The sequence below is a fragment of the Macaca mulatta genome, chromosome 16, assembly GCF_049350105.2.
Source record: "Macaca mulatta isolate MMU2019108-1 chromosome 16, T2T-MMU8v2.0, whole genome shotgun sequence".
In the NCBI taxonomy this organism is placed as follows: domain Eukaryota; kingdom Metazoa; phylum Chordata; class Mammalia; order Primates; family Cercopithecidae; genus Macaca; species Macaca mulatta.
Genome location: NC_133421.1, coordinates 19,934,348 through 19,947,827, shown reverse-complemented (window position 1 = coordinate 19,947,827; position 13,480 = coordinate 19,934,348). Strand labels below are relative to the sequence as shown.

The 13,480-nt window shown below is 46.9% G+C and overlaps 1 protein-coding gene across 3 annotated transcripts in view; it reads left to right on the top strand.

The window, feature by feature from the left end:
* SHMT1 (serine hydroxymethyltransferase 1) overlaps positions 1–13,480 on the top strand; it is a 39,248-nt gene that overhangs the window by 4,122 nt on the left and 21,646 nt on the right. For 2 of the 3 annotated variants that reach the window (XM_015118682.3, XM_077968700.1), the window contains 2 exons: positions 4,070–4,184; positions 6,888–7,033. In XM_015118682.3, coding sequence (XP_014974168.1) covers positions 4,089–4,184; positions 6,888–7,033 — 242 coding nt within the window. In that variant the 5' untranslated portion in view covers positions 4,070–4,088. 3 annotated transcript variants of the gene reach the window in all.

The following is a 13,480-nucleotide window of genomic DNA, read 5'->3' as shown; positions in this document are numbered from 1 at the left end:
GCCAGGCTGGTCTCAAACTCCTGACTTTGTGATCTGCCCACCTTGGCCTCCCAAAGTGCTAGGATCACAGGCATGAGCCACCGCGCTGGACCTAATTTTTTTTTTTTGAGACTGAGTCTCACTCTGTCGCCCAGGCTGGAGTGCAGTGGGGTGATCTTGGCTCACTGCAACCTCTGCCTCCTGGGTTCAAGCGATTTTCCTGCCTCAGCCTCCTGCATAGCTGGGATTACAGAGGCCCGCCTCTATGCCCGTCTAATTTTTGTATTTTTAGTAGAGACGGGGTTTCGCCATGTTGGCCAGGCTAGTCTCCAACTCCTGACCTCAGGTGATCCACCCGTGTTGGCCTCCCAAAGTGCTGGGGTTACAGGCGTGAGCCACTGTGCCTGGCAAAAATTTTTTTTTTTTGAGATGGAGTCTCGCTTTGTTGCCAGGCTGCAGTGTAGTGGTGCGATCTCTGCTCACTACAATCTCCACCTCCCGGGTTCAAGCCATTCTCCTGCCTCAGCCTCCTGAGTAGCTGGAATTACAGGCAGGCGCCACCACACCTGGCTAATTTTAGTATTTTTAGTGGAGATGGGGTTTCACCATGTTGGCCAAGATGGTCTTGATCTCCTGACCTCGTGGTCTGCCCGCCTCGGCCCCGCAAAATGCTGGGATTACAGGCGTGAATCACTGTGCTTGACCTTTTTTAAAAAAAAATTTTTTTTTTTGAGACACAATATCACTCTGTCATCCAGACTGGAGTGCAATGGCACATTCTCAGCTCACTGCAGCCTCCACCTCCCAGGCTCAAGTAAGTCTTATGCTTCAGGTGTATGCCACCACACCCAACTAATTTTTTATATTTTTAGTAGAGACAGGGTTTCACCATGTTAGCCAGGCTGGTCTCAAACTCCTGGCCTCAAACTGATCTGCCCACGTCAGCCTTCCAGAGTGCTGGGATTACAGACGTGAGCCACCTTGCCCAGCCTAATTTCTAAATTTTTGTAGAGACGTGGTTTCACTGTGTTGCCTAGGCTGTGGTTAACTCCTAGGTTCGAAATCCCCCATCCTTGACCCCACTAAGTGCTGGGATTACAGGCATAAGCCACCATGCCAGGCCTTTTTTTTTTTCTTCCCTGAGAGGGAGTCCTGCTTTGTCATCCAGGCTGGAGTGCAGTGGTATGTCCTTGGCTCACTGCAACCTCCATCTCCTGTGTTCAAGCAATTCTCCTGTCTCAGCCTCCCAAGTAGCTGGGATTATAGGCGCCCACCACCACACCCGGCTAATTTTTGTATTTTTAGTAGAGATGGGGTTTCACCATGTTGGCCAGGCTGGTCTTGAACTTCTGACCTCAGGTGATCTGCCTGCCTTGGCCTCCCAAAGTGCTGGGATTATAGGCGTGAGCCTCTGGGGCTAGCCAAACCTGTAATTCTTTAGGAAGATTTATATTCAAACAAGTCCTTTTTTTAAACAAACAAACAAAAAACCACACAGGGTCTTACTCTGTCACCCAGGCTAGAGTGCACTGCCACAGTCACAGCTCATTGCAACCTCTAGCTTCCAGGATCAGGTGATCCTCCCACCTCAGCCTCCTGAATAGCTGGGACTACAGATGCATGCCACCACCACTAGCTAATAATTTGTATTTTTTGTAGAGATGGGGCTTCGCCATGTTGCCCAGGCCAGTCTTGAACTCCTGGGCTCAAGCGATCCTCCTGCCTCAGCCTCCCAAAGTGCTGGAATTACAGGCATGAGCCACCACACCCAGCCCAAGTACATATTTTAACCAACAGCTTCACAGGAACTCTGTGGAGTACTTAGAGCATGTGCTTTGGGGTTTTGAGTCCTACCTCTGTGGCTAACTTGCTGTGCAGCCCTGGGCTAAGATATTTTACTTTTCTTTGAGACAGAGTCTCGCTCTGTCGCCAGGCTGTAGTGCAGTGGCGGTCTTGGCTCACTGTAACCTCTGACTCCCAGGTTCAAGCGATTCTCCTATCTCAGCCTCCTGAGTAGCTAGGATTACAGGCGCTTGCCACTACGTCCGGATAATTTTTGTATTTTTAGTGGAAATGGGGTTTCACGGTGTTGGACAGGATGGTCTCGATCTCCTGACGTGGTGATCTGCCCACCTTGGCCTCCTAAAGTGCTGGGATTACAGGCGTGAGCCACTGCGCCAGGCCGCGATATTTTACTTTTCTAACCTCGCTTATTTTTCTTTCTTTAGTTCTTTTTTTTTTTTTAAGAGTCCTAGACTCAGTAGCTAGGACTATAGGCCCACCCCACCATGCCCAGCTAATTTGTTTTTTTTGTAGCCATGCCCAGGCTGGTCTTGAACTCCTGGCCTCCCAAAGTGCTGGGATTACAAGTGTAAGTTGCCATGCCTGGCCCTGAGCCTCATTTTCATTATTTGAAGTATGAAATAAATTAACACATTAAAGTGTTGCTAGGATTAAAATGAGGTCCTTATATATTCAAAAATCATATAGAGATTTTTGAGGCCCTTCTTATAGCAAAATTTCCATTTACATTTTTCTGGAGCCTGGAGAAATGTGTCCAGAGTGAGTGAATAGGTGCTATTTGCTGTACTTACATTATCATTTATAAAATACTACTGGTGATCATCCTGGAAAGATGATCCCAACTGCCTATATCCTGTTCATCATTAACTTGTGTGTCCCAAAAAAATCTTTTGAAAAGTTGCTAAATAGTGAATATTTACTATGTTATGAGAGCCTGCCAGTTCAAGTCAATGATTCATCTGTTCAGTCATTTGGAAAATATTCTTTTTTTTTTTTTTTTGAGACGGAGTCTTGCTCTGTGGCCAGGTTGGAGTGCAGTGGTGTGATCTCGGCTCACCGCAAGCTCCGCCTCCCAGGTTCAAGCGATTCTCCTGCTTCAGCTTCCCGAGTAGCTGGGACTACAGGTGCATGCCACCACGTCCAGCTCATTTTTTGTATTTTTAGTAGAGACGGGGTTTCACCATGTTGGTCAGGATGGTCTCAAACTCCAGACCTCGTGATCTGCCCACCTTGGCCTCCCAAAGTGCTGCGATTACAGGCGTGAGCCACCACACCTGGCCAGAAAATATTTTTCATATATAGCGATGTTGGGTACCGCAGGTGATTTTTTAAAAAGTAACACTCAGTCCTTACCTTCAAGGAATTTAGTTTAGTTGTGGGCGATAAGCTATACCCATGAGAAGTTTGACTGAGAGGAGGCGGAGTTGGACTGCCTGCAAGTGGGGAAGAGGGTCAGTTCTCATTTCTGAGGGAGATGAGCTGACGTCTGCAGTTCGGAAAGGAACCAGAAGTTCCACACGGTGGTTTTGCAATAGAATATGCTCATGTTTACCAAGCGATTCTGAGGGAAAGGCTAAAAAATTGTATTAGTTTAGCAACTCGATAGAACTAACAGGTTGTGATGAACTTTGATTAAATGTAATGCTGGGGCCAGGCATGGCGCCTCACGCCTGTAATCCCAGCACTTTGAGAGGCCGAGGCAGGCGGATCACTTGAGTTCAAGACCAGCCTGACCAACGTGGTAAAAGTCCATCTCTATGAAAAATACAGAAATTAGCCAGACATAGTGACGCACACCTGTAGTCCCAGCTACTCGGGAGGCTGAGGCAGAAGAATCACGTGAACCCAGGAGGCAGAGGTTGCAGTGAGCCAAGATCACGCCATTGCACTCCAGCCTGGGTGACAGACTGAGACTCTTGTCTCAAAAAGATAAAAATAAATAGGTGGGGCATGGTGGCTAACGCCTGTAATCCCAGCATTTTGGGAGGCCAACACGGGTGGATCACAAGGTCAGGAGATTGAGACCATCCTGGCTAACACAGTGAAACCCCATCTCTACTAAAAATACACAAAATTAGCTGGGTGTGGTGGCATGTGCCTGTAGTCAAAAGACTGAGGCAGGAGAATCGCCTGAACCTGGAAGGCGGAGATTGCAGTGAGCCGAGATCACCCCACTGCACTCCAGTCTGGGCAACAGAGCAAGACTCCATCTCAAAAATAAATAAATAAATAAACTAAAAAAATCAATTTAATGCTGGAAGCTACACACGTATTTCCCATTTTTTAGGCAGCTTCGAACCAGTGCAATGGAGACGCCAGTCAATGGGGCCCACAAGGATGCTGACCTGTGGTCCTCACATGACAAGATGCTGGCACAGCCCCTGAAAGACAGTGATGTTGAGGTGAGATCTGTGGAGTGTTCACAGATGTTTTTATGTTGGAGGCCTTCATTTAAATCTCTAGTTCTAACTACAAATTAATTAGGGACAGCCTTGAAATGAGTATTATCCTGCTGGATTTACAGGTGGTGGCAGACAAAATGGCTACAAATCCTTTGAGAGTAAATTTAAAGATTGTGGGTTTCTTCAAAGTGTGGAGCACTGTGCAGGGTGCTCTGGAGAAAAGCAGAGAAGGGGAGAGATCACTGACAGTTGACCCTTTCCTGACAGTTCACAAGGTATATAGATCTATCTGGACATCTGGAAACACCTTTATTTTATTTTACTTGTTTATTTATTTTTTTGAGACAGTTTCACTCTTCTTGCCCAGGCTGGAGTGCAATGGCGTGATCTTGGCTCACTGCAACCTCCACCTCCTGGGTTCAAGGGATTCTCTAGCCTCAGCCTCCTGAGTACTGAGTAGCTGGGATTACAGGCACCCACCACCGTGCCCGGCTTTTTTTTTTTTTTTTTTTTTTTTTGAGATATAGTCTTGCTCTGTTGCTCAGACTGGAGTGCAATGGCTCCATCTCGGCTCACTGCAAGCTCCACCTCCCAGGTTCATGCCATTCTCCTGCCTTAGCCTCCTGAATAGCTGGGACTACAGGCGCCAGCCACCACGCCGGCTAATTTTTTGTATTTTTTTTTTAGTAGAGATGGGGTTTCACTGTGTTAGCCAGGATGGTCTTGACCTCCTGACCTCGTGATCCGCCGGTCTCAGCCTCCCAAAGTGCTGGGATTACAGGCATGAGCCACCACGTCGGGCCTAATTTTTGTATTTGTAGTAGAGATGGGATTTCGCCATGTTGGCCAGGATGGTCTGGAACTCCTGACCACAGTTGATCCACCCGCCTCGGCCTCCCAAACTGCTGGGATTACAGGCATGAGCCACTGTGCCCAGCCTTGTTTTTATGAAAGCTTTACTGAGATATCACTCATTTGCCATACAATTTAGTGGTTTTTAGTATATTTATAGTCAATTTTAGAACACTTTTATCCCCCCAGAAAGAAACCTTGAACCCATTAGCAGTCAACCCAAACTCCCCAACCCTGGTCAATCACTCATCTACTTTCTGTCTCTATGAATTTGCTGAAATATCTTTTCTTTTGATTTTTGAGACAGGGTTTCACTGTCACTCAGGCTGGAGTGCAGTGCCGTGCTCTTGCCTCAGTTCACTGCAGCCTCCGCCCCTTGGGCTCAAGTGATCCTTCTACTTCGGCCTCCTGAGTTGCTGGGACTACAAGTGCATGCCACCACACCTGGCTGATTTTTTGTGTTTTTGGTGGAGGCAGGGTTTCACCATGCTGCCCAGGCTGGTCTTGAACTCCTGGGCTCAATCAGCCTGCCTTAGTCTTCTGAAGTGCTGGGATTACAGGTGTGAACCACCGTGCCTGGCCTAAAGCATCTTTTCTTTTAAGGAAGAGGAGCCGGGCGCGGTGGCTCAAGCCTGTAATCCCAGCACTTTGGGAGGCCGAGACGGGCGGATCACGAGGTCAGGAGATCGAGACCATCCTGGCTAACACGGTGAAACCCCGTCTCTACTAAAAAAATACAAAAAACTAGCCGGGCGAGGCGGCGGGCGCCTGTAGTCCCAGCTACTCGGGAGGCTGAGGCAGGAGAATGGCGTAAACCCGGGAGGCGGAGCTTGCAGTGAGCTAAAAAAAAAAAAAAAAAAAAGGAAAAGGAATGAGGAATAAGGTTCAGGGAGGGAGAAACTTGGTGAAATGTAGGGATAAAAATAACAGGATGGTGATGTTAAAAATTAGGTGGGACGCTTAAACGTAACTTTCTCTTCAGTCATTTTGTTTTTCTTTTTTTGAGATGAAGTCTCGCTCTTGTTTCCCAGGCTGGAGTGCGATGGCGCTATCTCAGCTCACTGCAACCTCCACCTCCCAGGTTCAAGCGATTCTCCTGCCTCGGCTTCCTCGTGTAGCTGAGATTATAGGCGCCTGCCACCACACCCATCTAATTTTTGTATTTTTAGTAGAGACGGGGTTTCACCATGTTGGCCAGGCTGGTCTAGAACTCCTGACCTCAGGTGATCCACCAGCCTCAGCCTCCCAAAGTGCTGGGATTACAGGCATGAGCCACTGTGCCCCGCCATCATTTTGTTTCTCTTTTTTTTTTTTTTGAGATGGAGTCTCGCTCTGTCTCCAGGCTGGAGTGCAGTGGTGCAGTGGCGTGATCTCGGCTCACTGCAGGCTCCACCTTCTGGATTCATGCCATTCTCCAGCCTCAGCCTCCTTAGTAACTGGGACTACAGGCACCCGCCACCATGCCTGGCTAATTTTTTTGTATTTTTAGTAGAGACGGGGTTTCACTGTGTTAACCAGGATGGTCTGGATCTCCTGACCTTGTGATCCGCCCGCCTCGGCCTCCCAAAGTGCTCGGATTACAGGTGTGAGCCACTGCGCCCGGCCCATTTTGTTTTTCTTAGTTCATTGATTAGTGCTTTCTCAGATACTAAAACCTTTGAGGAGGATTCATTCTATTCCTTAAGTGTTATGAGAGTCCTTGATATTATTTGGATTAAGATCAGCTTCTGAAGGCACAATCAATATTAATGTGAAAGAGTGTCTTTTCCCTTTAGAAGGTTGTAATTTGGATCAGAGCAAAATTTTAAACTAAAATTTCCAAATATCAAGCATCTGTTTTCTTCTCATAAGGTTTACAACATCATTAAGAAGGAGAGTAACCGGCAGCGGGTTGGATTGGAGCTGATTGCCTCGGAGAATTTCGCCAGCCGAGCAGTTTTGGAGGCCCTAGGCTCTTGCTTAAATAACAAATACTCTGAGGGGTACCCGGGCCAGAGGTACGTGAATCTCTTCGAAGGCCTGGTTCTGACACAGTCATAGGGAGTACTGAATCAGCCTAGGACCTAAACAATTTGGAAATTTCAGAAAACAGCAAGCTTCCCAACTGTAGGATTTCTGTTCCACACCTGCTCTCTGACATAACTCTTTTATTCCCAGCATGTGATAACACTGAAGAGCTCGGCGCAGGTGTACTCCGGGGCACATTTCATAGTCCTTTGGGGGCTTTCTAGAAAAATAGGCCAGTTTGTAAGGAGTATTGAGCCACTGGACTGGTGTGTGGCCTCTGTCTAGAAAAGGTCAGTGTCATCAGAGGGAGGCTGCAGAAGGTGGCCATTGCCATGTGAGTCATCGAGTCTGTATTGGAAATGGTGTGGAAGTGGAGGCTGAATCTGCAATACTGGAAGCCATTTCTGCATTATAAATGTTGGATTTACACATGCAGTGGCTTTCAGTTAACTCTTTCACCCTCAGAATTACAGTGTTATATTCGTTTTCGTTTTTTGCAGTCATCATCAGGCAAAGAAAAGAAATTACAGAATTAGACATGGCTTTTGCAAATGTGTGCATTTTTGTCCCAAAAGAAACAGAAAGAAAGGTCACCCTTGGAGAAGGAATTGCCATTCTGTCCTGAGATGCCCCTGAAGCTCTATGTAGAAGACAGAATCAAGTTGAAGGCATTGTCTTTCTCCTACTGTGAATAACTTTTGCATTGTGCCTTGAAGAATTTACAATGTGTTTTCTTTCTTCTGTCTCTCCTTTCTTTTTCCTTTCTTCTTTCAGGCTAAGGTATTTTGTTAACACCGGGTGTTTTCTTTTTTTTTTTTTTTCTTTTTGAGACATGGTGTGTCTCACCCAGGCTGAAGTGCGATGGTGTGATCAAGGTTGACTGCAGCCTTGGCCTCCTGAACTCAAGCCATCCTCCCACCTCAGCCTCCTGAGTCACTGGGACTATAGGCACACACCACCACACCCAGCTAATTTTTTGTAGAGACACAGAGTTTCACCATGTTGCCCAGGCTGATCTCCATCTCCTGAGCTCAAGCGATTCACCCACCTCGGCCTCCCAGAGTGCTGGGATTAGAGCTGTGAGCCACTGCACCCAGTCCACACCAGGTGTTTTCACAACTAATATTTCATTTGATTCTCACAGCAATGTATCAGGCAAGGGGTGGTGGTTTCTACATTTTTAAAAAGGGGACTGAGTGTGGTGGCTCATCCCTGTAATCTCAGTGCTTTAAGAGGCCAGGGCGGAGGATCATTTGAGGCTAGGAATTTGAGACCAGCCTGAGCAATATAGTGAGACACTGTCTCCAAAACAAAATTTAAAAATTAGCCGGGCATGGTGGCATGCACCTGTAGTCGCAGCTACTCAAGAGACTGAGGTGGAGTATTGCTTGAGCCCAGGAGATCAAAGGCTGCAGCGAGCTTTTGATCTAGCTTTGCCAGTGTACTCCAGCTGGGGTGACAGAATGAGACCCTGTTTCTAAAGTTAAAAAAAAAACACAAAAAACTACAACTTAAATAGAAGTGTAATTACATCGTGTATTCATGTTAAAGGGCTTTTTTTTTTTTTTTTTTTTTTTTAAAGACGGAGTATCACTCTGTTGCCAGGCTGGAGTGTGGTGGCACAATCTTGGCTCACTGCAACCTCCACCTCCCAGGTTCAAGCAATTCTCCTGCCTCAGCTTCCCAAGTAGCTGGGACTACAGCTGCACACCACCACCCCCAGCTAATTTTTTGTATTTTTAGTAGAGACGGAGTTTCACCATGTTGGCCAAGCTGGTCTCGATCTCCTGACCTTGTGATCCACCCGCCTCAGTCTCCCAAAGTGCTGGGAGTACAGGCGTGAGCCACTGCGCCCAGCCAATTAAAGGGCTCTTTTAAAAGGTTATTATTACATGTGTTCATTATCATATTTTGTTAATATAATTTAATATTTATCTTTGGAATATTATTTATAATCGAAGGCAATATTTGAAAACAATAGGCAAGGCGTGGTGGTTTACACCTGTAATCCCAGCACTTCAGGAGGCTGAGGCAGGGGGATCACCTGAGGTCAGGAGTTCGAGACCAGCCTGGCCAACATGTCAAAACCCCGTCTCTACTGAAAATACAAAAATTAGCCAGATGTGGAGGCGTGTGCCTGTAATCCCAGCTACTCTGGAGGCTGAGGTAGGAGAATTGCTTGAACTCGGGAGGCAGAGAGAGGTTGCAGTGAGCCGAGATTGCACCACTGCACTCCAGTCTGGGAGACACAGCAATATTCCATCTCAGAAAAAAAAAAAGAAAACAATATTGACCTAACATTAATGACTTTGCTTGATACAAACTTAAAAACAAAGTTCTGGGCTTAAAAAAAAAAAGTTATGTATGTATGAATAAATGAACGACAAGGTCTCGTTGTCTTGCCCAGGCTGGCGTGCAGTGGTGCAATCTCAACTCACTGCAGCCTCAAACTCCTGGACTCAAGCAAACTGCCTCAGCCTCTCTGTAGCTAGGACTACAGGTGCGTGCTACCACACCAGGCTAATTTTTAATAGACATGAGGTCTTGCTATGTTGCCCAGGCTGGTTTCAAACTCCTGGCCTCAAGCAGTCTTCCCACTTTAGCCTTCCATATTACTAGGATTACAAGTGTGAGCCACTATATCTGGCCTATTTATTTTTTATTTATTTTTATTTTTTTGAGATGGAGTTTTGCTCTTGTTGCCCAGGGTGGAGTGCAATGGTGCGATCTCGGCTCACCACAACCTCCACCTCCTGGGTTCAAGCAATTCTCCTGCCTCAGCCTCCCCAATAGCTGGGAATACAGGTATGCACCACCACGCCTGGCTAATTTTGTATTTTTAGTAGAGATGGGGTTTCTCCATGTTGGTCAGGCTGGTCTCGAACTCCTGACCTCAGGTGATCCGCCCACCTCGGCCTCCTGAAGTACTGGGATTACAAATGTGAGCCACCACACCTGACCTGGCCTATTTATTTTTTTAGAGATAGGGTCTCACTCTGTTGCTCCAGCTGAAGTGCAGTGGTACAGTCAAAGCTCACTGTAATCTCCAACTCCTGGGCTCAAGTGATCCTCCCACCTCAGCCTTCCAAGTAGCTAGGACTACAGGTGCAAGCCACTATACTTAGCTCATTTTTAAAATTTTTTGTAGTGCTGAGATCTCACTATGTTGCCCAGCTGGTCTTGAACTCCTGGCCTCAAGCAGTTCTCCCACCTCAGTCTTCCAAATCTCTGAGATTACAGACATGAGCCATTACATGTAATTACTTTATTTTATTTTATTTTATTTTTGAGACTGAATCTCACTGCAGTGACCAGGCTGGAGTGCAGTGGGATGATCTCAGCTCACTGCAACCTCCACCTCCTGGATTCAAGTGATTCTCCTGCCTCAGCCTCCCGAGCAGCTGGGATTATAGGCGCCTGCCACCATTCCCAGCTGATTTTTGTATTTTTTTTTTTTTTTTTTTTTTTTGAGACGGAGTCTCACGCTGTTGCCCAGGCTGGAGTGCAGTGGTGCGATCTCGGCTCACTGCAAGCTCCGCCTCCCGGGTTCCCGCCATTCTCCTGCCTCAGCCTCCTGAGTAGCTGGGACTACAGGCGCCCGCCACTGCGCCCGGCTAATTTTTTGTATTTTTAGTAGAGACGGGGTTTCACTGTGGTCTTGATCTCCTGACCTTGTGATCCGCCCGCCTCGGCCTCCCAAAGTGCTGGGATTACAGGCTTGAGCCACCACGCCCGGCCGATTTTTGTATTTTTAGTAGAGACAGGGTTTCACCATATTGGCCAGGCTGGTCTTGAACTCCTGACCCCAGGTGATCCGCCCACCTCGACCTCCCAAAGTGCTGAGATAACAGGCGTGAGCCACAGTGCACAGTGCCTGGACTGTATCTTTCTTTCTTTCTTTTTTTTTTTTTGAGAGGGTGTCTTGCTCTGGCGCCCAGGCTGGAGTGCAGTGGTGCCATATCTGCTCACTGCAAGCTCTGCCTCCTGGGTTCACACCATTCTCCTACCTCAGCCTCTGGAGTAGCTGGGACTACAGGCACCCGCCACCACACCCGGCTAATTTTTTGTATTTTTAGTAGAGACTGGATTTCACCGTGTTAGCCAGGATGGTCTCGATCTCCTGACCTTGTGATCTGCCTGCCTCAGCCTCCCAAAGTGCTGGGATTACAGGCGTGAGCCACTGCACCCAGCCCCAGTTTTGTTTTTTTATATACAGTCTTGTTCTGTTGCCCATGCTGAACTGCAGTGGTGCAACCTTGGCACACTGCAACCTCCACCTCTCAGGCTCAACCCATCCTCCCACCTCAGCCTCCCAAGTAGCTGGGACTACAGACGTGTGCCACCATGCCCGCTCATTTTTTTGTAATTTTAATAGAGACAGGGTTTCACCATGTTGACCAGGCTGGTCTTGAACTCCTGACCTCAAACGTTCTGCCTGCCTTGGCCTCCCAAAGTGCTGAGATTATAGGCATGAGTCACCATTCCTTGCCTAAAATTTTTTAACAGTTTTGAAATGTATCATGGGCTGTAAAGTTTACCCATTTAAAATGTACAGTTCCACAGAAACCCCCTCTAATTGTGGTAAAATAAAAATATATATAACATATAGGGTATAGTTTCTTTCTCTTTTTTATTTTTTTGAGATGGGGTCTCACTCTGTTGCCCAGGCTGGAGTCCAGTGGCCCGATCTTGGCTCACTGTAGCCTCTGCTTCCTGGGTTCAAACGATTCTCGTGCCTCCTACGTAGCTGGGATTACAGGCACGGTGCCACCATTTCTGGCTATTTTTTGTATTTTTTGTAGAGACAGGGTTTCACCATGTTAGGCTGGCAATTTCAACCTTTTTTTTTTTGGAGACGGGGTCTTGCACTGTTGCCCAGGCTGGAGTGCAGTAGTGCAGTCATAGCTCACTGCAGCCTGTAACTGCTGGGCTCAAGTGATCTTCCCACCTTGGCCTTTCAAAGTGCTGGTATTACAGGCATGAGTCACTATGCCCAGCCCATTTTAACTAGTTTTTAAGTGTACAGCTCAGTGACATTATGGGTATGCACATTGTTGTATAACCATCACCACCACCCATCGCCAGAACTTTTTTATCTTGCAGAAATGAAACTCTGTATCCATTAAATAATAACTTCTGCTAATCAGCATATGAGAAATGCTTGGCTGGGCGCGGTGGCTCACGCATGTAATCCCAGCACTTTGGGAGGCCGAGGTGGGCAGCTCACTTGAGGCTAGGAGTTCGAGACTGGTCTGGCCAGCATGGTCAAACACTGGCTCTACTAAAAATACAAAATTTAGCCAGGCATTGTGGTGCACACCTGTAATCCCAGCTACTCAGAAGGCTGAGGTGGGAGGATTGCTTGAACCCGGGAGGTGGAGGTTTCAGTGAGCCAAGATCATGCCACTACACTCCAGCCTGGGCAACAGAGCGAGACTCCGTCTCAGAAAAAAAGTACATGAGATGATGGATATGATAATTAGCTTGACTTAATCATCTCACAATGTATACATATGCCAAAATATCACATTAGGGCCAGGCATGGTAGCTCATGTCTGTAATCCTAGCACTTTGGGAGGCCAAGGCAGGCAGATTCCCCGAGCTCAGGAGTTCAAGACCAGTCCAGGCAACATGGTAAAACTCCGTCTGTACTAAAAATACAAAAAATTAGCTAGGCGTGATGGTGCACACCTGTAGTCTCAGCTGCTTGGGAGGCTGAGGCAGAAGAATCGCTTGAACCCAGGAGGCAGAGGTTGCAGTGAGCCGAGATCGCGCCATTGCACTCCAGCCTGGGTGACAGAACAAGACTCTGTCTCAAGAAAAAAAAAAAAAAAAAAAAAATTAGATGAATTTACAGTGTATAATGTGATTTTTTTAATGGGAAATTTTATGTTACATTTTTTTAAAAACAAAAAGAAATACATTTATATTTTAATTTTTAAGCTTTTTGTGACAGCCCACAAGGGCTCACACCTGTAATCCTAACACTTTGAGAGCCTGAGATGGGAAGATCACTTGAGACCAGGAGTTTGAGACCAGCTTTGGCAACATAAGGAGACCCTTTCTCTGCAAAAAAGTAAAAAATTAGTTCGGTGTGGTACACATGGGCTTGTAGCCCCAACTCCTCAGGAGCCTGAGGCAGGGGAAGATTGCTTGAGCCTAGGAGTTCTAGGCTGCAGTAAGCTATGATTTCACCACTGCACTCCTGCCTGGGTGACAAAACAAGACCCTGTCTCTTATTTTTTTATTTTTTATTTTTTTAAAAGAAAGCTTTTTGTGATCACAGGGTCTAAAAGCTAAAAATTATTGGTTAGGTCGTGTGCAGTGGCTCACGCCTGTAATCCCAGCACTTTGGGAGGAGGAGGCGGGCAGATAACCTGAGGTCGGGAGTTCAAGACCAGCCTGGCCAACATGGAGAAACCCTGTCTCTACTGAAA